The sequence below is a fragment of the Heliangelus exortis genome, chromosome Z, assembly GCF_036169615.1.
Source record: "Heliangelus exortis chromosome Z, bHelExo1.hap1, whole genome shotgun sequence".
Classification (NCBI taxonomy): Eukaryota; Metazoa; Chordata; class Aves; order Apodiformes; family Trochilidae; genus Heliangelus; species Heliangelus exortis.
Genome location: NC_092454.1, coordinates 10,452,178 through 10,479,045, shown reverse-complemented (window position 1 = coordinate 10,479,045; position 26,868 = coordinate 10,452,178). Strand labels below are relative to the sequence as shown.

The 26,868-nt window shown below is 40.6% G+C and overlaps 1 protein-coding gene across 15 annotated transcripts in view; it reads right to left on the bottom strand.

Moving 5' to 3' along the window:
* The window catches only part of LOC139789463 (protein unc-13 homolog B), a 213,666-nt gene that overhangs the window by 63,497 nt on the left and 123,301 nt on the right, over positions 1 to 26,868 (bottom strand). For 8 of the 15 annotated variants that reach the window (XM_071730242.1, XM_071730244.1, XM_071730245.1 and 5 more), the window contains 6 exons: positions 23,962 to 24,008; positions 18,661 to 18,745; positions 16,899 to 16,973; positions 16,199 to 16,418; positions 9,313 to 9,540; positions 8,882 to 9,023 (listed from right to left, as the gene is read on the bottom strand). In XM_071730242.1, coding sequence (XP_071586343.1) covers positions 8,882 to 9,023; positions 9,313 to 9,540; positions 16,199 to 16,418; positions 16,899 to 16,973; positions 18,661 to 18,745; positions 23,962 to 24,008 — 797 coding nt within the window. The remainder of the gene's footprint in view (positions 1 to 8,881; positions 9,024 to 9,312; positions 9,541 to 16,198; positions 16,419 to 16,898; positions 16,974 to 18,660; positions 18,746 to 23,961; positions 24,009 to 26,868) is intronic. The other 7 variants (XM_071730243.1, XM_071730247.1, XM_071730250.1 and 4 more) reach the window with 1 other exon arrangement.

Sequence of the window (26,868 nt, the reverse complement as noted above, 5' to 3'; positions counted from 1 at the left end):
GATAAAGTCTGAGGCAACTCCAATCACTGGTCTCCACTTTTGCTGTGTAAGCAGAGCTGTATTCAGAATTCAGAAGAAAAGGTTCAGTAGTCCCTCCAGCCTTTATTCTCCCCTTCCTTCTCCACTACTCCAAGTCTACCTTCCTTTAACATAACTATGCAGATAGTGTTCACAAGCAGAGAATGCTTGGATAGCTCTCTTTATAGCTATTAAATTGATCTGAGTGCACTGCCATATCTACCAGCAACACAGCATAAGCATGTAAAAGAAATCTTCTGTTCCTGACACAGTGCACTAGTGTATATCCTGGCAGGACCATAGAGGCTAAGTGTTCAGAAGTCCATGGGTACCTAAAAACACAGACTGGTACACACTGCCATTTACAAAGCACCAGCAAGTTAGCTCCTGAATTCCTCAGGCCTTATCTTCTGGCATTCCAGTTCTCAGTTAGAAGCACTTTGATGTTGTTTCTTTGCTACCTACCTACAGTCAGAAATTGCTCTTTCCTTCAGGAAAACATCCACTGTTTACACTTGAGGTGGTCCCACACCCATCATCCTATGCTAGAGTGACTGGCTGTCATCCTTTACTCAGCTACAGCAGCATACGTCACTGACAAGTGCTACAGGAAACTTTGCAGTAGTATTACTGAGCTAGTGAAGCTTCTATTTTACCCCACCTTGCTCTGTTGTTTTTAAGAGACTGGTCACTTCTTATTCATTATACTGCTCCTCTGCCAGACAGTGAGCCTTATCACTTGATCACGGCAGCTGAAAGCCTTAGGCTGGTGGTGTACCTATAAAACATCACCATCTAAGTCTGCAGGAATCACAGCCCTTGCTTTTGAAGCAAGACAGCTGTGTCAACACTAGCTCACCTTCCAGAGACAGCACCCCAAAATAGACCCATGAATACAGGGAAATTTGGTCTTGTTAACTGATAACAGGCTTTCTGACTAATGAGAAATAGCTTCCAATTTGTGGCTGCATCACAACTCTGTAAGACTGTGGCTAACAAGCTCTGCTGCTGGAAACTTTTCCCTTCATTAACACAGAAGCTGGTACATTTCTAAAGATGCCTGCCCCACTTCTTGCTACATTTTTGTGAAGATTGACTTCACTGTGTGCATACATATATCCGTCCAGTTTCCCACAGCTGAGCTCCCACAGCTTTCCCAAGAGGATGAAGAGAGAAGAAACGCTCTGTGGCCTCATTGCAAGGAAGAAAATACTGAATGTGTTCAGGCACATTCAGAGTACAAGAGATTGAAAACCAGGTTTCCTTTGTATGTGGTTCAGAAAGTCTCTTTCTTTTATCTATATATCTATATATCTATATATCTATATATCCATATGGTATCTTGATGTATGCAGTGGTATCTTTTTTTATAAAGAACTTAATTTTATACTTAAAGCTACCAAATAAAATAACATTTTCAGGAAACAGCACACCAAATCCTTAAAAAAAAAAAATTTTAAAAATTACAGTCAAATAAATCTTTGATTTTTTTTGTCCTAAGGTTTTCTGCCTGAAGTCAGTGGTTGCAGAAGCAGTGAAAGCAGATGAGCCTGGTTTTGCTGACCTGCTATCTATCCCACTCTCTACCTCCATCTCTTCTGCCACATTCCCCTGCCATATTCCCCACACATGCCCCTTGTGCCATCTGCATCTGAACGCCAGGCAGAGGCAAAGCACATGAGCACACAAAGCTGTAGTTAATTTTCATCTTCACACACACAGGGCATGCCCACAGACACTAACTGGTAGATAGGTGGTTAAACAGAACAGGCTGAACTTATGCTGCAAGTGCTTCCCACAATGAAGTTATTAATTTGTATCCTAGCTCCAATTTCTACCAAAAAAGTTGTCAGAAGTGGTTCTTGGTTCTGAGACTGCTGCCCACCTATAAAGGCTGGTGCAAATGGGCTCAGATGATATCAGGGGTCTGGGACAGTGCATTGCATCTCCCTCTTCTCCAAAAACTGGAGAGAAAGAAAAAGGACAAGGGTCTAAAAATGAACAGAACACTACTTTTGAGCCAGTGAGTCATACACTGAAGCAAAAATCCCAACTGCATTTGTGCTGCATTTGCTGCTTGTGCTAACAACATTTGCAGGACTCTTACTTAACCTCCATAGGAACACTAAAAGCCAAAGTCCTGAGCCTTGTTAAGTAGTGGCAACACTGAACGTTTGCAAAAGCTCTGCTAGAAGAAATACAAAGGTATACCTATGAAACAATGTGTCTGGAAATTCTAAAATTATTTCTACCCACATAAATTTAAAGGATATAAAGTGCCAAACTGAAAACCTATAACCTTCTAACACCATTAGAAAATACTCATAAGGGTGAAGGAAGGTCCCTTTGTACCACATTCCCTTTGAGACCATGAAGGCTCTGCAGAGGGATCCAGACAGGCTTGATTGATGGGCCAAGGCCAATAGGATGAGCTTCACCAAGGCCAAATGCTGGGTCCTGCACTTGGGCCACAACAACCCCCAGCAGTGCTGCAGGCTTGGGGAGGAGTGCTTGGAGAGCTGCCCAGCAGAGAGGGACCTGGGGGTATTGACTGACAGCAGCTGAACATGAGCCAGCAGTGTGCCCAGGTGGCCAAGAAGGCAAAGGGCACCCTGGCCTGGATCAGGAACAGAGTGAACATCAGGACTAGGGAGGTGATCTTACCCTTCCACTCAGCCTTGGTGAGGCTGCACCTCGAGTACTGTGTGCAGTTTTGGGCACTGCAGCATAGGAAGGACATTGAGGTGTTGGAGAGGGTGCAGAGAAGGGCAACTGATTGGGGGTCTGGAGAACAGGTCTGATGAGGAGAGGCTGAAGGAGCTGGGGTTTTCAGCCTGGAGGAGCCTCAGGGGAGACCTTATTGCTCTCTACACCTACCTGAAAAGAGGCTGTATGAGGCAAGTGTTGGCCTCTTCTCCCAGGTGACTGACTAGTGACAGTACAGCAGCTAATGGGTTCAAGTTGCACCAGGGGACGTTCAGATTAGATATTAGGAAAAAATTATTCACTGCAAGAGTGGTGAAGCATTGGAAGAGGTTGCCCAAGGAGATGGTGGAGTTGCCATTCCAGGAGGTATTAAAAAAACAGGGAGATGTGGTGCTGTGGGAGATGATCTAGTGGTTAAGGTGGTAAAGGACTGACAGCCTGGACTCAATAATCTTGAAGGTCTTTTCCAACCATGGATGATTCTATTCTATGGTTCTATGAAATCACATCTGCATGAATGTTTCTTCCCAAACAATTTCTCACCTCAAGAGAGGTGTTATCAATACATTATCTCTGGAGGACACACACAGCCTTCTGTTTCTTGCCACTAATGCTGAATGAGACCTAGCCTGTGAATCTCTAAAATTCACTGGGTAGACTAGAGAGGTAGGATGCCAACACAACTCCATCACTCAACATACCTGTTTTATACACAGATCTTTACTTAAATTACGCTGTTTTCTTGTGTTTTCTGCCTGAAGAGCAGGAGAGACCAGAGGCTCCCAAAATGAAAGAAAAGCCCCTGTCTTGTAAAGCTGAGAGGCTAAAAAGACAAAAAGCAACCAGTAGATGTAGCAAGAACAAACAATGGAAGACCTGTGATCATTTTAGAGGTAAAGTCTTGCTCTGAGGAGCAAAATTTAAAAAACCAGACATCTTCTGAAAATGAGAAGAGAATGTATCAATTAGTATGAGAAAGCCTGGCAAGGAGTTATAACAACACACACAGAAGGAGAAGAAAAAGAGTTGTCTAAGGCAAATGGTCTAGCTGAAAAAACAGGAAGATTTGGATGTGGTTTAAATGAAATGTCTTGACAGGGCAGGGTACAACTGACAGCTCTATTGTGGCCAACCTCTCTGGAATGGAAGGCAGAAAACTTCTAAGTCTCCTTAGAATGCCAAGTATCCTTTATTAGAGAGAAAAAAGGACAGTGTAGAGAACACCCGAGGCAAAATCAGATTGGTAGAAGAACGAAGCTAAAATCCTTAGCAGCTTAAAAGTTAAGCATGACAGAACAATAATATGCCCCAAGATGCAGCTGTTGCTGTCTAAGAACAAAGAAATGAGTCTTCTGTTCTTACTAGCATGAAACTCTTTTCTTCAGGGAACAAGTACAATCATTTTGCTGTTACCCAATGCTACAACACCGACTGACAAATTAATGGTGCGGCTCTCCTAACTACAAAGAGCAGATAAAGTGATTCTGAGCATTACATCCTTAGCACCATTAACTCAGCTTCCCAACAGATGCTTGCCACAAGGCATCAACTCTGTGTTTAAATTTAACATTGGACACTGAGCAGGGAAACGAGCAGGATTTTAGTAGAGTGTCAGTTTCATTATCTGCAGTATCTGGAGACTAAAGAAAACAAGACAAACTGAATGGCCCCTGCCATGCAGTGAAAGGAGGCTGAGGTTGCAGAGTTTCTTACAGTGACATTTATAAACACAGTGTACTCAGAAGTCTGAACTACACCTCTGGAACAGTCACATGTAACCACAGAGGTAACTGAAAGATGCTGAGTTTGAAAACATGCTCAGCAGCTAAAAGAAAAACTGAGGAACTGAATATAAGGTTCTGGGTAAAAACCCAGTGCTTAGCTATACAACAGAACTCTTCCCAAAGGATGAACAGACATGTACATTATGTGAGGCTTTTGAATGCCCTAGCAAAATCTCATCTGCTATCAGGAGTCACTGCATTTATTATAACTCAGTCACTCTTCTGCAGTGACAGAGAATAAACATACCTCTTCAAAACTGTTCAGAGACAAGGTAATCTGTTCCAGACAATGACTTCAACTTCACACCCACCAATCAAAGCTTCAGACATGGCTGTATGGAGACTTGTCAACCTAAAGGGGGTATTACTGTCAAATGAATAAGTAATTTTGTGCCTAGGTCAAGAAAAACAGCAAAGTCCTGCTTCAATCCAGTAACTTCCAGTGATCATTGAAGACTAGGGTGCTTCCTGAGGAAAAAGGTATGGACTAGCAGCCTCCTGGACTCTCCCCTTAAAACAGAAACTCTGTCTTGCATTTGGAAGTTTATTCTCTTAAACACTGCCATTGTAACCTGTTGAAATGGATGTTCAGCTTCAGCCTTTTAAAAAAGGATTCTAGAAAGCCTGTACTTTCTACTGATAGTCTAAACTATGTCTAAATGGGAAACAAATATTGTAACTTCACTGAATAGTGCATAAATATCTTCCCTCAAATATTGCTGGGCTGTTTACTAAGGAAATGAGAGTTGCACTGACATGTTATCAAAGCTTCTACATCCCAACAAGTTCTGTGAAAAATATACAGCTAAATAGAGATGAGAAATCCATACCAGCTGTCATCCCTGAATAGTCTGCAGCCACCTGGCTCTCATGTGCCAACTAATCCAGACAGCTCAGAAACAAATGGAGATCAGAATATGCTGCCTTCTTTCCAGCCAGAATTAAGGACAATGGAAGAGACCAGAGGGCACAGAGGAGAAATCTACAAGGTAAACCAAGAAGGCTACCAACAAACCTGCTCATCAGAGCTATAGGAAAGGGATCCAGTATTACTGCAGGAGGCAAATGCGATGTAAAGCAAGGGAAGCAGGATCCCTTACACACAGGACATTTCTGTATTGCAGCAATAGCTTGCATCCCAAATCAAACTTCCTCTTGCCCAGCACCACATACTGTATCAAGCCTGCAAAACTCTGAACTGAGCAGAAAGATCCATTATTTGTATTTTCATAGGTCTTCAAACTCTAATGAAAAATACAAATATCTCTCTGTAACACACATTTCTATTTCTCTCACACAAATCTCTCTCTGTAACACGTTTGCTAAAGCTAAAGATGCAAATATACAAAGAGAAAATTTTCAGAAAGAAACATAACCTTCAATCACTTGCTCAGACAACATGAACATGTTTTAAGAACTGGTTATTAATCTAAATAGATGCCTATAGTGACCTAAATAGTATTTATAATGGAAACCTGAAGCGTTTTCAAATCCGGTCTTTTCTAAAACATGGTTCTAAATCCTACCTTTCAAATAGGGTCAAGCCTATCACAACATTTTTTTTTTTCAGAAAACACACAGAAAAGGAACAAATCCATATTTACAGAGAGGCATATAAATTAACATACTTTTCCATCCATCGCTATAAATAAGCACAGAAAAATTAAATACATTACTCCAGACCTAAAAAATTTTGGTGTTTAGAACAACAAACTTTTCATACATCTGCTGCAATGTAGGCTTTCAACAACTAGGAGCATACCTTTCTACCATTGATACAAATTGGTTTCGTTCTAAGAAACAAACACACATCCTCTCCTGCAACCCTTTAAATTTGACAATCCATTGATCTTCCTAATAACCTCTCTTCTAAAAAAAACTTGGTACTTGGTATGTAATGGGTATTTTGGGCCTGCATTTATTGATTTAAATTTCCACTCGATTATGTAGTAAAAAATTTCATAAATTTTAAGAGCTATAAGCTGAAAAAGATCTATAAATGAAAAAAAAAAAAAAATAAAAAAAGATGGGCTTGTAAAAGACCAGTGCTGCCTACACTTCTAAATTACTTCTCATCCAGTACACCCAGTATAAGGTGAGCTTTGACATTTAGCAATGAAATGACACATTGATTCCAGTACCGAATGCTCTCATGACATCAATCTGGACACTGTGCCCATTTCTTTCATCTCCTCCTGCTATTCTAAGGCAGCTGAAACAGCCACCTAGACATAGGCAACATAAAAGTAGCATCAACTCCTAATGCCCAGCAGCATGTTATCTGCTGAATCACAAACATGGCGATAAAATTTACAGTGGCACTGTTAAAACTGTGACATTTATCACATTGCACTGTCTATCTTTAAACACAGTATTTGCTGAAGCTCCTAAATTTAGAAGGGAACACACTGCAACTACCATGGTAACTACTTGGCATGGTAAACCAAGGTCCTTAAGCAACAGACTTGTTGCTTTTGTAACTAGAGTTATCCAAACAGCACCTAAGCATCCTTTCTACTTACCAAGCAAGAATGTTACCTTGGATTAAATTAAGAATAAAGTCAAGGGCTTACTCACTCAAAATAGCACCAAGATTCTTCTGATGTTAATGAGTAGCTCAAAACCACTTTAAAAACCAATTTTTTTGTACTGTGCATTATAAAGGCAAAGCTGGGCTCACATAAGCTGAGTTTAAAACACAATGAGAGCTCCCACTACATAGTTCAGGGAAAAAAGATGTAAGAAAAAAAAAAGGAAATAAAAGGAAGAGACAAGGGAAGAGTTTACACATTAAAGGAAATAAGGATGTCTGAGGTTGAATGACCTCATTCAAAATCTTCAGATCCACCTGCTGGCTGGATTTCATGTCTTCCTTTTGTTCTATAACTTGTTCAATGGACCTACTGCAGCAAGTCCAGAGGTGGGCCATGAAGATAATCAGAGGGATAAAGCTCAACTCCTATGAGGAAAGGCAGAGATAGCTGTGGTTGTTCAGCCTGGAGAAGGCTCTGGGAAGACCTTACAACAGCCTTTCAATATTTCAGGGGTCTACAAGAATTACAGAATGTAAGGGGTTGGAAGGGATCCTGGAAGATCATTTAGTCCAACCCCCCTGCCAGAGCAGGATCACCTAAGGTAGGAACACATCCAGGTTTTGAATGTCTCCAGAGAAAGAAACTCCACAATCTCACTTGGGCAGCTTTTTCCATTATTCTGTCACCCTCACAGTGAAAAAGCTTTCCCTTATGTTTACACGGAACCTCCTACACTCCCGTTTGCACCTGTAGCCCCTTGTCCTATCACTGAACACCACTGAGAAGAGCCTGGCTCTGTCGTCCTGAAACTGGCCCTTTACTTTAATGAGGTTGCCCCTCAGCCTCCTCTTCTCCAAGCTGAAGAGACCCAGCTCCCTCAGTCTTTCCTCATAAGGGAGATGTTCCACTCCTCTAATTATTTTTGTGGCTCTGTGCTGGACTCTTTCAAGCAGTTCCTTCTGGAACTAAGGGGCCAGAACTGGACAGAACATTCCAGATGTGCCCTCACCAGGGCAGAGGGGCAGGAGAACCTCTCTTGACCTACTAACCACCCCCTTTCTAATGTACCCCAGGATGCCACTGGTCTTCTTGGCCACAAGGGCACATTGTTGGGGAGGCTGGACTGGCTGAGCTTTAACGGCCCCTTCCAATCTAAACCATTCTATGATTCCATGATAAATCAAAGACGTTAAGTTATTCAACAAAAGCAGGACAGAACAATACATTCTTCAGCCTTCTGAGAGTAGTTGCTGTCTAAAGAATTATGCCTCCAGCCTTTCTTTGCTTTCAATTCAGACACGTATACACTGTTGTCCTTGAAAGCAGATAATCCCTTCAGTGATTGTTACATTGATTTTCCAGAATCAAACTGGGAAGAGGGAAAGGAAGACCGGTAGTGTCACCAACAAGTGACAGAGGGCTAACTACCTTTGGCGGATCAAACACCAGTAGCAGGTCACAGCAATAGGTCACAGGAAGTCTGATTAGTCTTTTATACAAACTATTTTATTATAAAAAGAATTTTGAAAGTAAGTCTGTTAAATCAGAACAGAAATACCCGAGTTAAAGATTTTTCTTTCTCTTTAGCTTTCTCTAGAAACACCAATGTAAGTGTTCACAGAGCAGACAATCTATATATACACAAGAGACTAAATGGAGAGGTGTGCACTAGGGACGTTGTTAAAGACATCAACCCTCCAGACAAACACACATACTCAATGCTGAGTAGAAATAAAACCATCATACTTTAAAGGTGGTGTGGGAACACTGACAGAAAGACACAGCTGTTGAAACACAGATCATATAAACAAACAAGAGAGTCCTTATAAGAGCACTTACAAGTAAAACTTCTCTTCCCAAACAGGGTTCAGATTCCCAAAAATAGTTTTTGTCCTCTTCTTTGTTTTGCCCACTTGAACAGTTACATACGGATCACTGGACCCAGTCTTGTCTTTGGCCTGAAGACCCTGAGCACACACAACTGGAAGAAAAAGAGATGGGTTACCACCACCATGCAGTAAGACAATGTTTTCAAACACCACATGAAGCCACAGCTCAGAATGGCCAGAGAAACAGGAACACCACAGTCATGAGAGCTTTCCTGATGCAGTGCTTGGGGTAGGAGAATCTCCACCAAATACCTGTACACTGAGCAGAAAGAGGTACAGGTCAAAGAAGCATTTGCCTCTGTTCTCTCAAGGTTCACACCAACTCTCTCTTACCTTAGGGTCACAAGAGAGGCCAAGACAATCTGTATCTCTATCACTCACCTGTGATGGTGATCTTTGCTGACCATTTTGAGGTGCCATCAAGCACACTCTGCTTCACTGTCTTCATCTGCTGAGCGTGTGTCATTTTGCTCTCACAGAACACATCTCTGATCAAGTCAAAGATCTCTGGCTTGTTCCGCTCCCGGATTTTCATACGATCCTTCATGGCCATGATGAAATTCTGGGTTCGGTCTTCAGCTCCGTGCTTTGAGCTCTTCTCTGCTGCTCCTGTGCACCAGAAAGAACAAAGTGTTCACCAGAGACAAACTCATGTTTCACCAAATCTGGACAGCAGGATCAAAGCCAAGAGTTAACCTCCACATGTTGGCTCTTATTTCAACCTATACACAAGAGAATCAAAACCACTTAGACCTGGGAGGGGGTAGTGGAAGGGCATAATGGAAAGGGAATGCCCAGATTTCTCTATAATCTGGAACCAGCTTGCTCTGATGACCACAGGACTGATTTTCAATACCCTTGAGAACGTTCCAGAAATTAGGTTCCAACTCTAACAGCAGATGTCAGCATACCCCTTCCTCTCATTCACCTTGCTAAATCCCTGAGTGGGCAGGTGCAAAGAAAAGAACACAGGACCTCCACTACGAACACTATGTGTGAGCTTGTCTCAATGCTGCACCTCAGCACCATGGAAAAGCAGAAATTCAGATGGGCCAACACAACACAGTCAGCAGTTCCCACTGATGTGTGCTCACACGACTCCCCATTCAGTGCAATCTACATTCTTGTTCTTCTGCCTGGAACCACCCTGCTTGGGTCTGGCATGAAACTGCAGGTATCCAAGTGACTCTCTGGATCCCACTCTATTTCATCAGTCTGGAAGGAGACAACTCAAATAATCCATCTCTAGAATCACAAAGGCATGGTAACTATAACAACTATCTATGAGGTAGAAAATTCATTATTTAAAAAGTTGTGCCATCATAAGCATAAGATAGTACAATATACAGCTGGAAGCACAGGAGTCAGGCATATGGTCTGTACCACACAGACATGTATCTGTACATGGAAAAAGATACAGGCCTTTAGTAGGAAAGGCCTCTAGCCCCTTGCTTAGCTCTTTCAAATTGTAAAAGCAGGAACTCAAGATTGCACCATTTCTCTATATGCAGTCTGCAGCAATTTCAAGTTATGATCTTAAATCAGATTAAGTTAAATCAGTACAGAAGTCCAGTTAACACATTCAATCTTAATATTTCTGTGTAGTTCAATAAGCTTTTGCTTGGTTTTCCTCCCTGGGTTAGTATAATTAAGCAAGCTTTGTCCTAGAAAAAGTATCTTTATCCAGGAATTCACCAAATATTGAATTACCTTAAAAATACATATTAAAGCAGGTGCAAGAATGTGCAAAGGAAGCCATCAATCACAAAGTTACATAAAACTCTTTTCTTCTGGAAAAAGCTGGGAAATGTATCAGGAGCACCCTTAATAGGAGGCATTACAGTTTTGCATATGAAACTATTTCAGCAGGTAGTGACCAAATATGAATAAAGTACTATGAATACAAAGACATAAAGGACCCTCAGCAATACAGTATAGCAGACAACCTTGTTAACAGGCTCAACAGGGTGCCAAGTACCTAACGCTTCCTGGAGACATCCTCTTCTAGGGCCTTCAATCTAACACCTTTCACTGTTATTAAACTCACTTCAATAAAGAAACAAAACTCACTTCCAACTTCCACCATCCAAAACAGGGAGAATAAAAAGGCCATTTGGAATAGACTGTGACCACTGAAGTTTCAGAAGTTCATTAAGGACACTGCATTAAAAGGCATGCTATTGGAGACCTGGGTATAAGACAAGCCATGACTTTGCATTACCTGCTAATTATTTTTTCATTTTACTTGCTAGAGGCTCGATGTTCAGTATTTCACTTAGTATAATAAAATGTATCTGGCCCAAAGTTTCCTATTATTGGCTTAAGATGAAATTAAATCAAAATACTGGAATTAATTACACGGTCCCTGCTGCCTACTCACCAGTGCTGAAGAACTAGCACCACCCAAAGTGATGTCTTGGACCAGGCAATCATGCAGCTGTAGACTCAACATTTATTACAGCAATATGAAACCAAAATGATACCAGGGGCTATACTTTGAACTTCAGATAATAAGTGCTATTCATCTTTAACAGAACTAGGTCTTCTGGGGATGAAGGTGGACTCCACACAGTATATGCAGAGCTACAGAAAATTATTGGAAAATCAGCAAAAGCCAAACTGAACATTTTGCCTTTTCTACCTATATAAGTTAAGAACCAAATTAAAACATCAAGAGACCATTAAGAATACATAAGCAGAGTGCTCTGTTTCAGAACCGTCCGCTAAATAAATTACTAGTCCAACATCTTGAAAAATCTAAATGTTTCACTGTTTATCACTTAGATGGAACAAGAATTTATCACAATTCTGCAGTGGCATGGTCTGCATAGCTGCACTAATACATGCACTCCAGAAGCATCAAATGATGCCTGAGAATTCAAAGTTTGACAAATTCCAGATAAAAAGAGTGTTTAACAACCCTACCACCTCCAGAGACCTTGCATAGTGCATTTATCCCTCTGCAAGGCTAGCAGCAGTCTGGGGCACGCTGAGTTGGAAGTGGAAGCCAAGCCTCATAGAACCTCTGAGAGGTCTTTAGTCACCTCAAAGGCTTGTCTCTTTCTCCTAACTTCCAGAAAAAATCACCCATTTCCATCCATTCTGCTCCCTAACTCTGCCCAGATAATTCACCCAGGTAAGAAGGCTCCATTATTTCTTCCTTGTGAAAGGAAGAAATACTCTCTCTCCCTGCAGACGCTGCACCTGAACTGCAGGGCAAAAGTCAGAATTGGACAGACACCCTATTTAGCGATACAGATTAATAAAAAATGGACAAACACTCTGCCTTAACAACATGCTCTCTTTCTTAACATCTGCTGGTTGGTACAATACCACCAGAGTTTCCAAAACAAGCACTGGGGGAGTAACTGCCCCAATATATGTGATATAAACCCAAATCATGACTCTATACTGGTAGAAGGTAGTTTTCCTGCTCTTGGAGTTGGATGGTATTTATTCAGTTGCAAAAAGAAGGCTTTGTCCAGTGGATCATTTTTCAAGTAATTCTGTAAATGGCATTAGACAGGCAAAGAAATATACAAGTACTGTGTGGCAGTATCATAAAAATGGTACTAGGTTTTCCTTCCCTCTTCTTCTCTAGAATTATGAGTCAATTTATGACTGGAAACAGAAAACAAATAAGTCTATATCAAGAATTGTATTGATACAGCTATTAGTAAACCATCAGTGCTGTTATCTTATGCTTTAACATGGAAAAAGTCGAGAAAGCAACACTGGCAGGGTAGAAGACAGCTGTTTAGTAGGCGGATAATGCTTAGAAATTATATATTCCTGAAACTTAAAATAGATATTCAAGTTTCAAATAAAGGTATCCTTCCTCCTTCTGTGCAAATATTTTCTTACATAGGATTCTGGAAGGAAATAAGTGTTAGTCACAATTGTGCCTTATCACCATTCAACCCAGAAGCCATGATTTTTATCACAAGTGACTTTATTGGTGTCACTAACAGTCTGCTCACTGAGATAGTCTCTGGACTGCAGTCTCTGAATTCAGAATGCAAGTTTCTCATCCAAAAAGAATGATTCCCATTCCTGAGTCAAGAAGCATTAAACCACTCCAGAAAAGAAGCCAGATCCCAGGACCAAAATGAGGACATTCAGTAATGCAGCCTGATAGCTCATGTGAAGTTTTCCAAGGTCTGTTGCTGCAGCACAAGCTCTAATAAAGGGGTATGTATAGCCACACAATAGATTTCATGTTCAGCAGTAGTATGAAGCTTGAGATCTCATTGCCTCATTTTCAAGGTTTCCAGACTACCAGATTCTGATATCCCACAGCCATTTCTTTTCACAGGCTTAATTCTAATGTTAAGTCCTCATGCCAGAGGTCTAGATTAGCATCACTATAAAAAAAATAAATAAGCAACCCACAACCAAAACCCAAGACACCCTTGAAAAAGCAGACTACTATGGCTTTTCAAATAGCTAGCCCAGAGCTGTACAGGCTCCTTTCTTCTGTTAGGATCTTGCTATCATTATGTCCTTCCATTCTACTCACTTCAAAATTCTGCCTACTTGTCTGCATCTGTTTCTTGGCATCCTTCACATGCATCCTCACTGGTCTTCCTCTGATATCAACACTGCCCAGCCCCTTGTATTTTTGTTAATACTACAGCAGTGCTCATGGCAAAAGCTTTTTCCAAACACTTTGCATGCTATGGGGATTTTGAAGAACATCCTTCCATCCATTTTCAGCTGAGTAAGAAAGGAAGAGTACCCATGCAGCAGATACTTCAAGTACTTCTAAGAACAATGGAAGACTTAAAAGAGAGCATCTTCCCCTGACCAAGTATGTATGAGCTTATGATAAAAAGGTAAGTGCCCCATCATCGGGATATTATCTTCTAAGTACCTACAATAGAGAAACATCCTCTCAGAGAAAACAACCTGGTGCCAACAGACACATAAACCAGATGGCTGCAGTATATATGCCACAGCTGATTCCAGTTTACTGCACTTCAGACATTGCCAATTCATGGAACGGCCCTGCCGAACCAGTCTGCAAATAGATTTTGTTTGAAATTGCAAGAAAATGTTGCTGAATTTGAGCATTTTGTCACTGCAATCCTACACGTTTGCTGGCTGCATCAGATGCTCAGTTTCTTAAAATTATATAGGGTAAGAAAAACACCCACAGAAGAAATAACCAAACTTAATTCTAACACTCTTAGGAAAAGAGATCCTTTTATTTCCTGCAGAAAGGCACTGGAGGATAGAAGATGGATAAACAGCACATGCTAATTCTGATTATTAAAAGCACAGGTTTCTACCCAAAATTTCAAGGCTTGGGCAATGTAACTATTTGTGACCAGCCTGAAAATTAATTTTATTCCTATGTAATGTTTTCTGGAATAGTGAGAAAGCTAGGGATTTTTTATGAATAGCAACAATACAGCTGTTGGGAAGAAACCCTCCTGAGTACAGTACACAAAGTTCAGTCTTGAATTTATTGGATCTCTGAACTGTTGCTCATCCCTCAGAAAGCCCCTTTCTCATTCCTCATGCACAGCCTATGTTCTTCAAACATATATAAAGATTAATTTTTCCATTGTTTTCTTGCTTAGTGAGTTCCTTTTAGAAGGATTTTAGCATGAACATGTCAAAGCAAAGAACACAGTTGCATGAAAAAGCCTTTAAAGATATTTCTAGCAACAATAACCTTTATTTCCCTGCCCAGCAGAATATCAACATACCGGCCTCATCTTCTTCCTGTCTATCTCCCAGCACTATCTTCTTCTGCCTCCTCTCTCTCTCTTAATTACACAGCTGACCCCTTCAGTTTCCTTTTCATTTTTTTCCAGAGAATGATACCCACTACATGAACATTGGGTATCCTTACAAACATGTCTTACAATTCTTGCATCTTGGCTGTTCAGATGCTGGGCAGCTTTCAAGTAACTCAGTAAGTAAAGTTTTTTTTTAAGTTGGGTTTTACCTTTCTTACATGGCTCACAAGTTTTGAGCCCAGTGCAGTCACAGTTTTTTCCCCTCTGTTTCTTTAACTCTGCATGCTAAAGTATCTTCTGTTTACATTTTGAATGGAAATGTGCAAAGCAAACATCTGCAGTCCCGTGAATAAAATAACAAGTCCTTATCTAATGCTTTGCTATATGAAGTATAGAGTTGCTTGCAGTTATTTTCCATAGAAAAGTGTTGAATATTGCCAACATCACAACCCACATCACTTTGTGTAATTTAATGCATTATTTTTCATATATATTAATATATATTATATATACATATTCAGATACACAATACACATATGTGTAATGTAATTAATTGTAAATAAATTTAATTTCAACCAGTGATTAAGAAACCTGCCTGCATATTTCTTCTTCAAAGACTGTTTGAGAGATTCGTTGTTCTCACTATTGAAGTTGCCTTCTACTTCCACCTTTAATTTTCTAACAGCAAATTAATTCAAGTTTCTTTTGTAAAAATTAAGCTTAAACAGACCAACTTCCTCCTTGCTGCTTATCTCCCTTTTCCCCAGCATAGTTAAGGTACAAACAGGTTCAAACAAGAATTAAAGCAAAACACAGAGCCATCACTGCCAGCTATTAAATACAGCATCTACCGTCCTATGTGACCCATCATGTGTGCCCCAGGCACAGGCTCAGCCCCAGGTCTCTCTAGAGCAATTCATCCATAAGAATCTACCATTAAAAAGACAAAATGCCTTGCCAATATGCATTTGGTACAAAGAATGTGAGTTAAGTCCATGGACTGGGGCTCCATGGACAGAGAACCCAGCGCTTCTCTGAAGAGCTTAAAAGAGTAAAATGTGCTAATGGTTAAAACAAGCAACCTGACTGGGATAGCAAGGCAGGAGAGACTGAACAAGTCAGAATATCCAGCCCAGTAACCTATTCACCAAGCTCACAGCCTCTCTTCCATGTGGGATAAGTTCCTTGCATATGTCTCATTCTTCCATACACCACCTGAGCTGACACTGAGAGAGATTAAACAGTGCATGACTTAGAACCTAATAGATGTGAAAGAGTCAAGAATTAAACCTTCTTTTAAAGCACATCAAACACACTGTTGCAAAGTTCTTCCTTGTCAGTAGATCTGTCTGCACCTACAGGGTGGTAGGGGTCAGTTTAGCACAGTTTAGCACTTTGCGGAAAAATGAGCGTTTTTTTTAATGAATCCAGTTTCACTGATCATTGAGGGATGGCCTATAAGTTTAGGAAAGCTCTGGTAATACCTTTGGAGCAGCTGCATCCCAGGGGTCACTACTCACTCTGTAAGCAGTCAGCGTTGAGCAAGTCTTGGCACTTCTCATGGCACTTGACTCCACATTCACCGCAGCGCATCCCCTGCCGTGCAATACCCCACAGCAGACCCTCACATTCATAGCAGTAGGTGGGAGTTGTGGCTGTCCACACTTCGAAGTTGTGTGGGGTTGTACAAGAGATGGGGTAAATTAAGGCTTGCAAGGTCTTCTTGTAGACGTGAGATTTCTGAAAGGCAAGAGCGCACACAAACTACCATCCAGGAAGGTGACTGAACCTGTTTTTGATGGTTAACCTATGAGTTTTAAGGAAAAGGGCATGAGCAGCACAATACATCTACACATCTGACATAGCCAAATTTATCAAACTTCTCCAGCCAGCAGTAGAAACCCTTCCAAAAGCATTTAAAAAGTGGAAAAGATGAAAGAAAAGAATTAAGGTTTGTGGATGAGGGATATCTTGCATAAAGCAAGTTTCAATGCTCTCATGGTAGATAGCACTGAAGGAAAGCGTAAAATTACATTTTTCAGGATCATATTGACACTTAAAATGTTACTTTTCATGTTTGGTTTCTTCAAACAAATTATACAAGAACCCTTGTATATATATTTTTAGACATCTGTGAAGCTGGCTGTGCATCCAAGAGAGCCAAGTTTGCTTAATTTGCTGACTAAAAGTCAATAGGAGCCAAGCAACCCTCCCACTTACCAGCTCTTCATCTTTGAGAGATGTTCTAGTGGCCATTGCTGAGGTAATTCCGGCTTTCCGGGACTGAACCAGTGACTAAGAAGGAAGAAAGCTTGTTATTCACCATCATAATCAGAAATGCATTGACCCTACATGCTCTGAGATGTGACCAAGTGGACTCTGCCACCAAATCAGAAGTCTGTTACATTTGAGCTGGCTTCTTAAATGGTAGCTCACATCTCAGAATGAGTGAAATGCACACTCTGAAAGGTCCTCGAGTTGTTCCCATCTGACCAATAGTCTCATTCTGGTAAATTTTTATTTGTTTCTCTGGTAAGAATTGTCAGCACAACCTGGGTTCCACTTCTATGTTCTGGTAGCAATGGTAATTCCTACTATTGCCTAAGGTCACTACGTAGCACTCAAGTCTTTCACACCTAGCTTTATCCATAGCCAAAAGGAGGTTATTTTATCAGTTTTACAACACACACACCACCCCTTAAATCACCGCAGTGAAAGGGGCTCAAATAAACAGGTTTAAATAGGGACACAGTAGGTTGGGAGTGCAGGTCTGAATGTGCTGGTGTATCACATTCATTGGCCATCGCTGAATACAATGAACAGCATTTTCCTCTCAAAACTGCCCCCTGAGCATCACACCAGCACTAAGTTCTGCAGCTTTGGACAGCCCAAGGCAGTGCCTTTGCAGAACTTCACACTGGCATACAAGGGATGTCTTCAGCAAGCCACTCCAGTTAGAAGGCAGAAATGGAAATTAAAGTTAGCATCATCTGCTTCGAAAACATTAAATCCTATCAGAAATGTTCATTTATGCTCTGATATATCCTGTATGAAGGCAGACTGAAAAAGTTCATTGCATCAGTGATGGAGCAGGACAGAGTGCTGGATACAGTGCACTGCAATACTGCAGGTTTAAAAAAAAAAAACACAAGCACAAAAAAAAGGTCAAATAATTTTTGTTTCTGTTGAAGACTTGGTTGATAGTCTTTATCTCCACTTACCATGGCCTGTAGAGAGAGAGAATGAAAGCATACAAAAGAAGTAACATGAGTTAATGCCATTATTGCAAAGATACAAGCAGTAAGACACGTATTAAGCTTCCCATGCATAAGCTGGCAGAGAGAAATGGATGCATCTTTTCACAGGAATTATAGGATATGGAAACTTTGGTCTTTCAGCTGTTACAGCATTCCTCCCAAGTATGAAATCGTTATGTGTACTGAAGAAAGCCAAGAGAAAAACATTTGTCCTGCAAAAGCCTTATTTCACCATCTCACACAAGCATATGAAACTTGTCCTCATTACTCGCTTGGTTCTTGTGCTTCCTCAGTGAAGAAGCCTACTGGCAATATTGAAATTACTGTGAAAATCCAAGCACACATGCTCATTTATCTATCCTCTGAAATTCCACAGTTCTGGTAAGCTGCCAATCCTCACATGGACATTGTATCTTTCCCCAAAGTACATGATTTTAGGAAAACATTTTAAAATAATGCGGGCCCGAAAATATCCAGATACTCTGTGTAGAAAAAAAAAAACATTAAAAACATGAAAATATCTTAATTCTGCCAAATGAAAGAAACAGTCTATGAACAGTAGCTCATTCTCACTGATATTTTTCCAAGCACAGCTCCTAATCTCTTACTGTAAGAATTAATTTAACTAAGCAGGAAACCTCCAACTTCTTCAAGTGACAATGAAGTTACCATACACCAAAAAGCAAAGTCACTTGCACCAATGATTTTGTTACTGAAGAAAAAACCCTTACCAGATCACTGACAAGTGGAATTGGCTTTTTTTTGCGTAAATCGGGCATGCTGTCAATGCCATAGAGACCACCTGCAGGCCTGGAAGTTCAGAAGGAAGGAAAGAAGAAGAAAAAAAAAAAGATTAAAAATCTCACCAGCAGTGACAGACAGTAAACAGATGATCAAAAAGCTTCCTTAAAATACCAGTCCCCTTGCTAATATCACAGTTAATGAGAAAAGGAAGAATCAGTTCATAGTAAATGCAACTTAATAATAAACCAAAGCCATTCACACTAAAAAAAAGGTAATTTTCTCATTCTCAGAGCTTGAGGGTCTGACCTAGCTCAGAATAGGTCCTGTGTTTGCAGAGCACCCAGTGCTTCAGAGCCACTGCTGCCAGCACAGCAAGTTAATGCAGCTTTATCCTTGCTGCTTCTTTGGGGCATTGTTTTGGCAAATATACTCACCTCATGGCAGCAATAAATATGTGGATTAAGTAATAAGTATGTGGTAACTGAGCCACACACCTCTGCTTTCAGAAGTACCTTTTACTCCTTAGGGACAGCTCATGTTTGTACTTTACTACTGGTAATGAGCACCATGGCAGGAAAGACTTTCGAAATTTGGAAACACCCTGTCTACAGTTTTTCTCCACCCTCTTTCCTTTCATTTCAGTAATTCTGTGTTAGGCTTGGGTGGGAAAGCTTTATTGGAGGAAGCAAAATCAGTCAGAAGATTGTATCTTTTAAAAATTTAAAGATAATGCTAAAAATGATTGTGTATCTTCTTCATGCAAAACAATCCAGTTGTTCCTACCCAGTGTCACTGACGGGGGGTGGAGGGGAGCATGACAAAGTCTATGAGCTGCAGGCCAGGATGATGCTACTCATCATCTGATTTATGCTAGAACATATCTAATCCTGGCCCTCAGGGTCCACACAGTTATTAGAGAAAAAAATATCACATCCGAGAAGAAAGAAGATTATGTTTATTTGGTGCTCAGCCTTTCAAGCCATACAGACCTCTGTACACAAGGGCTGCCATTTACTTACAGAGGTAGCAATGGTGGCAAAAGTGGCATTACCCCAGCAACACCTGGAGTCTGCAGAAATAAAACATGACAGTCTCCTTCCTTCCTGATGAGACCAGCCTGAATAATTAGTATCTGGAACCTGCCATGCATGGACGTATGCCTGTGCTTGAAGAAGGTCTGTTAATTCAACCTGAAGGAGCAAAGTAAATCAACAGCACAGATCTGTAAATCCCTGAGATAATGGTTTTGTGGGGTTTTTTTGTTTGGTTGGTTGGTTTTTTGGACCTGAGCACCCATTTCTCTGCTGCTGCATCTATTGAATTCACCCTGGACTGAAAAAGGGACCTGCAATGTGACTCCCTCCTTGCAATGAACACCCACCTGCCAGCCAACCCCTCAGCTCCTCTCACTGTCTCACTTAACCTCCCCAGCTCCCCAACTTTTCTCATGGCTTGGTGTCACTAAGAATATGAAGAATATGGTTTCTGAGGCTGCCTCCTCTGATACAGAGACTGTAGAGGCAGAGACTTCTGCCTCTCAATCCTTAGCCATTCATTTCCACTCCATACCATGCTGGCTTACACCTTCTTGCAGTTGCATGATAAACTGGCTAGCACTTCAAACGTGTATTTTGCTGATTTGGTACATCACATCTAGCTAAAAGGCTTTAGACCACAGCTACAGGGAAGAGGAGTATGAGTCTAATGGTTATTACTGAAATAAAAGACCCACATGGAGCTACCCTTTAAGGTAATCTAGGAAACCAAAATGCCAGTACAAATTTACACATGCCATGAAAAGCACAAGGCTCATAAGTGACAGAAGGCAACTAAACCTTTAAAGCAGGACCCAATCAAATCCCCTTTTAATACAGCCAGTAGTAAAAAAAGAAAAAAAAAAAACTCCAGGAAAAAAACAACCAAACAAACAATGGCCAACCAATGTCACAGCAGTTGGTGCTCCAGGATGGACAAGTATGTCACGACACAACCTTGCCCAAGGCTGTTTTAAAGGGAGCAGCGGGTGTATACAGAAACAAACCACAGCTCTGCGATGGTAAAATTGATGTTTTTGATGGGGTGTATGAGGGTGACATGCCTGAGTTGCCAGGTGGGAACTGGCTGGTGGGAAGGTGGGCAGCCACGTGTCACAGCACCAAGTGCATCAGCTCTGCATGGAGCATGAGTCACATCTGCACCGCAGCATCCTGCGCGTCTCTGCCCTCCCACACCAGGGCTGCAACCCACCCACAGGAGCTGTGACAGCTTAACCTCACAGCTGGGAATGGGAGACAAACACAGACAGGAGAAAGGTGGAGATTCACAGCAGTTAATTAAAACCACTGGAATCTCTGGACAAGAATGGTAACTGCCTGACAGTGCTGGAAGTCCTTGCAGTGAGGCTATATGGTGTTTTCACCATGTTTTCACTCATTTTCACCAAATGAGGCTACGCTCATTTACGACAGAGAATTTCCAGAAAAAAAATTTTGCCCGAGCTACACTGCAGTATTTCTTTCTGGCTTATTACAGAAAAATATGACCCACATCAAGAAATAAGATACATCCACATAAACTGTCAATATTGACAGCACTAAGACCAGCCCTGGGATCAAATATGGAATTTTGTCTGCTACTCTAATGCTAGAAATCCTTTCCAGTACTGACTAGCAGTACTGAATTGGGATAAAATAGGTGTCACAGAACACTAACCATCTGACACCAAGAATTCCAGCATTATTTAAATCACAATACAGCTTGTCAGTAAGTTTTGGGTCAAAAATTTGTGTCAAATCATTTGAATCAGGAAAGTATATGCAAAATAGAAAAGGAGAACCAGAAAAGATGCAAAAAAATTGTCACAAGTAAAAATCCAGGGTAAGCACTCCTAAGAGACAATGGTACAGCTGTGAATTTATTCTTCTTTTCTATATACTTTGTAATGATTTTATTCCTTTTCTAATTTTTCTTTTCTATTTTCCTGACATTTCCTAGGAAAGAAAACCATTAAAATTGCATGTTTTATAAATTCAAGATGAGCTTAAATTACTGTGCTTGAGAAACATGTCTAGTTGCCACCTGGTTTTTTGCAAAATATTTATGATAGTCTGAGGTTTAGGATGGAAACAGTTGCAAGCTAGGCTGACAGAGAACAAACATATTTGAAAAGTGCTTATATTCAATAACCAAGGGAGGTGTCCTAGGATGTAGATAGTTATAGACTCAGATATCTGAGTCACTTTGAGCTTGTTAATGTTTAAATAACAATAATTCAGGAATTATTCTTAATTTTCAAAGTAACTTGTTGTGCTTTCACCTACCTCAACTCTCCATTTAATCAAACTCCTTATTTTGCTTACCTAAATTAGTGTTTGCACAGACAGAACTACTGACAGTGCCTCAAATATGCATACTGTAGCTTTATGTATAATAGGGTAACTCTCCTCTGCAATGCATGTAATATTTATAGCCTTATTATAGAGGGCTGTATTGAGGAGTGAAAAGGATTTCTGTATGAGAAGATGATTTGCACTGATAAATAAAATATATAGATATGAGAAATTACACTCAAGACACTGACCCATAATATCAATTGTAATTTTTTTTTTAAAGACCATGATTAGAGACAGGGAGCTGCTGTTGCATTATGCTAAAAGTGCAAATAGCTTGAAGCAAGAATTCATCTTTTAATACAAGTTTTATCACACAGACCCTTCCTTAAATCTCGAAAATTTAAGTAAGCAAAGATGGTTTGCAATGACAGATGATTACTTCCTTCAAAGGACACCGCTTCTCTAATCTCCATATGAAAGAAGTACTCTTACCGTAAGTACTTTAACATATTTTGTGGCTAATAAGCCACAACATGGCTAATAGTGGAATTAAAGGTTCATCACTCACAACTTCCTTTTCTGGAAAGCGCTTGTATGCAGCGACACAGTGAACAAGCCAAACGTTTTTCAAAACTGCATTTACCAGTCTATTTTGTTAGAGCTCACACTGAAAGAGGAAAATTACAGACTAGAGCAAATATTGCCTTGAATTGACAAAACACATTTTTAGGTATTTCAGGACTGTAGGTGTATTCCTCTTTCAGGCTTTGAAATAATTTTCTGTGCATGAACCAATAAACTCAGTACATTGTCTCCTGGTTAAAGCACACGAAGGTGCTGTTTATAGTTAGAATAAATCACTGTCTTCTGCTTCTGCTAATTGCCAGTTCTCCTGCTCAGCAAAGTCCCAGGCTCCTTAGCAAAGCACAGGGTTGCTAGGCATCTCCAGGCATCTGCAGGTGTTGAGCACACTTTGCAGGGACACTAACAGCAGAAAAATTACTCCAGAAGCAGAAAGCCGTATAATGAAGCCTCCAATTTAACTTCACGTTTTATTAGGGAAGCTTCCTTCAGTAGTTTGAGAATTAAGTTAAAAGTGTAACAAGCCAACCCAACCTCTTGCTGAGATTCCAGGGCAAACCTGCTGCTATGTCAGCTCCTAATGAGTGCATCACCACCAAACCACATGGCCCTGGTGGTGTACAAAGCACATAATGGAGCAGCTTGTAAAATGCATCGTCTTTTTTTTTTTTCCACAGGGGATCCTAGGGAAGCTACCATGCTGGCACCTATTATGAAGAATGTCATGCTGAAATTACACACAATTACAATTTGTCTGCTTCATTTGCTGTGAGTAGCGTGTGGTGGAGAGAACAGTCTTACCTCTACAAAAGAGGCTTGATGACTGCTTGAAAAATAACAAACTGCAATGACCTGCAGTTACTGCAGTTTTGACTGCTACAATGACCATAGAAGTCACCAAGACTTCTGTAACAGGAGACTTGCTCAAAGCTACTTTTTAATTCCAAGACCAAAAGACAGCAATCTTCCTGAGCTCCAATTTCCCTTCTCTGATGCTATCAGTTACTGACTCAGGAAAAAGAATTTCATCCAGACCACTCTGTGGTGCTCTGTAAAGATTATTTAACACTGCTTTAAGTGCCATAAACACTTGCTGCTCTAATGTTATAGATTACATGTTGCAACTATAACTCTGTTCTTAACCACAGATCTCTTGAAGAGCTGTACAGCCCACCTCCAGCTGCTTAAGAGCAGATTCTGAAATATAGCAGCAGCCTGGCACTACATGAGACACGACCACTTGATCATTGTTGATAAGAGCCATCAAAAATATCAGAAGTGCTGCTTATACTTAGGGCTAAACTGCAAACCTCAAAGTACACTGTTAATTATAAAAACAGGAAAATAAGGTTTCAAAATACCACTTACCCTCCTTTAAGCCAGGGTGGTTTTGATGGATCAGCCTCATCTTGACCCTTAGATGGAAAGAAGACGAATAACATTATGAAATTAGTTCCCAATACCACCAGAAAAAAATATTCAGGTTATATTCTGATGAAAGGATAACAGACTGCACTGCATGCAGGCAAATGCATACAGAAACTCATCCAATGACCAACATATCAGGACAAGTGATACAGACACAAACAGGCTGTGCAATCTCGTTGAACACCTAGGACTGAAACCTGAAGAGTGTGTTCAGTGCAACTCCTCTTTCAAAAGACCATCTTGAAGACAAACCGGTGTGATTTTTTTTTTTCCCAACCCCAAAAAACCCACAACTTACTGGAGAGGTCCTGTTATCATTTACAGAAACATGGTCAGAATGAAGATGTTAGAAATTAAATGCACAAACAACTGATCAGCATGAAACTTTGTACAAACACTTGTGAAATTTTTTCATGCTCAAATGCAAAGGCTCCTTAGCCCCTTCAGCAAGGAGGTCCTATTGCAGCTTCACCCATTCATATGCAAGTATTTAATTCCCAACAGATGTAAAACAAGGGCCATCACATGCAAGATGACTGCAGGGTCATGATAGAAAACATCACAGGCTGCAAATATGGGGATTCATAATCATTAATTCAAACCATCTTCTTATTTTCATATTAGAACTGTATTCTACAGAGCAATGTTTCATTGTTTGGACAATCTTTAGTGGGCTGATTAAAGCTGAGAATTGCTTAAACACTTACTACGTACCTGGGGAAAAACGTTTTGGATAAGAGCACAATAACTGAAAGCCTCTTTGTTCCAGGCTTTCCAGTTTGTATAGTTCGTATATCCTCCTGCACTGCCTCAAAGAAAAGCTTGTTCCAAAAAGGACTAAGTGAGACACACTATTAATTAGCTAATACTTCAAGCTCGGACAGCCATGTCTGCCAAGAGTATAAAGAGACTGCAATTTGCACACAGTGGAAAACAAATTATTTCCAGACATGGGACTTACAACCTGAGAATCATCACAAAGTGAAGGAATATGTCAGGAAATAAAGATAAAAGAACACAACCCCAAAAGAAAGACTAATTTACTTTGTCCTGAGCTTTGGATGAGCTGTGCAACCTCTGGATGTACTGTTCACAGGTGGCAGATGATGTCTGCCAAGAAGAACAGAAATAACCATGGAAAATAAGCTTCTATTTGAAGTCTCAGTTCGTACAGAGCAATAGTACAAACTTTATTAGTTAGTCTTACAACACCGTGGCTAGGCAGATCCAAAAACTACATTAAATTTTTCATTTTATTTTTAAACAGGCAAAGCCAGCAAGACCTTATCTGTAATTGAATGGACTGTCCTTGTTTTCTACATGATCACACAGGCCTGCAGAGGCCCATGGTCCAGCACAGCTCTATGTTTTCTCCACAGCCAGAGCAGCACAGAAGAATCCAGGCTTCTGTAGGAAGGACAGTGCTCTATGCATCTCCACTCCAAGCTGTGCTTCCAAAAACATTGATCTCAAAATCTGCATTTCCTTTGGAGGGATTTGAATCAAGTCCTGGTCAAGACAGTAGATTTCATAAAGGAAATGCAACCAGACCCTTCAGATCCCACAAGGGAAGACATCTCTACCTTCACCTCTGAGCACCTGGAATAGCTGTGGCCAGAAAGTAACCTTAGAACAATGCTTCACTTGACTGAGTGTGACCTGGGTCAGTTCTGCTGTACAGAATGGCACAGAACGACAAACACAAGCATGGCAACATTTACTGGTAAAAGGAGTTAGTGCAACAGATTTTTCAATCAGTTGGTCGGAGAGACTCCAGATACAAATGGCCAGTACTTGAGACATTAACATATCGGGAATAGCATGGGTAATACTGCATCCTGGAGACCACAAGAGTATCAAGAACTCTTTCCAGGGGAAGATCCAGGGAAAGCTGTTATCTAACTGAGCACCAATAATTTCTAATGGGCAACCACAACTCAGCAGAGAATGGCCAGCAGTATGGATGGAGAGAAGGGCAGAAAAATGTGATCAATAAACAAACCTCCATTACCTCCCAGATTTTGAGACATGCCAAGTTAACACTGCTGAGAGTCCTGATAAACTGTTCTTCTGTTCATTGTTTTAAATGCTTTTGCCAAGTCTTTTAGACATGCAAATAAAAAGAGAAGAGAAGAGAAGAGAAGAGAAGAGAAGAGAAGAGAAGAGAAGAGAAGAGAAGAGAAGAGAAGAGAAGAGAAGAGAAGAGAAGAGAAGAGAAGAGAAGAGGAAAGACAACTCCTCTAGAGTTGAATTCACAAATCATCCTGGACCAGCAGCATGAAACAAAAGGATGAGCTTTCGGTAAGTGACAGTACCCACGGAGAGGCAAGGCAGGTGATGCCTGTGTGGAAATAGGAGTTATCACTTGCTGAAAGCAAAATAAAGCAAAGTAAAGAGGTAATTTGCTCCAGGCTACATTCTTCCTGGAAAAACACCAAGAGAACCAGCACCTGACATCCATCAAACAAGGACTGATGCTTTAAGACTGTGGAAGAGTCAACACGGTACCCACAGCTAATGTGTGTGGGTGAAAGAGAGATATGTGATCCCTAGTAGTGTAGGCTCATTATTGGCTTCAACAGCTTGAAAGGCTTCAGAACAAACATAAAGGAAAGAATTAACATGGAAGCAACTGCAAAACAAGAAAAATATCATATAGGGTACACCAGGTTTTGAAAGCATTTTCTTTTTTTTTTTTTATGACAAAGCAACCGCTTTTCTTTAGACTGTAGAATGAATTTATCAACTGAGTTTTCATTTTGACAAAAAACTTTTGATGCAATGCCATGTAACACTAATAAGGCCAGATAAGCTGAGAAGGAGCAGGGAGCTTTAAGGTGAGTAAAC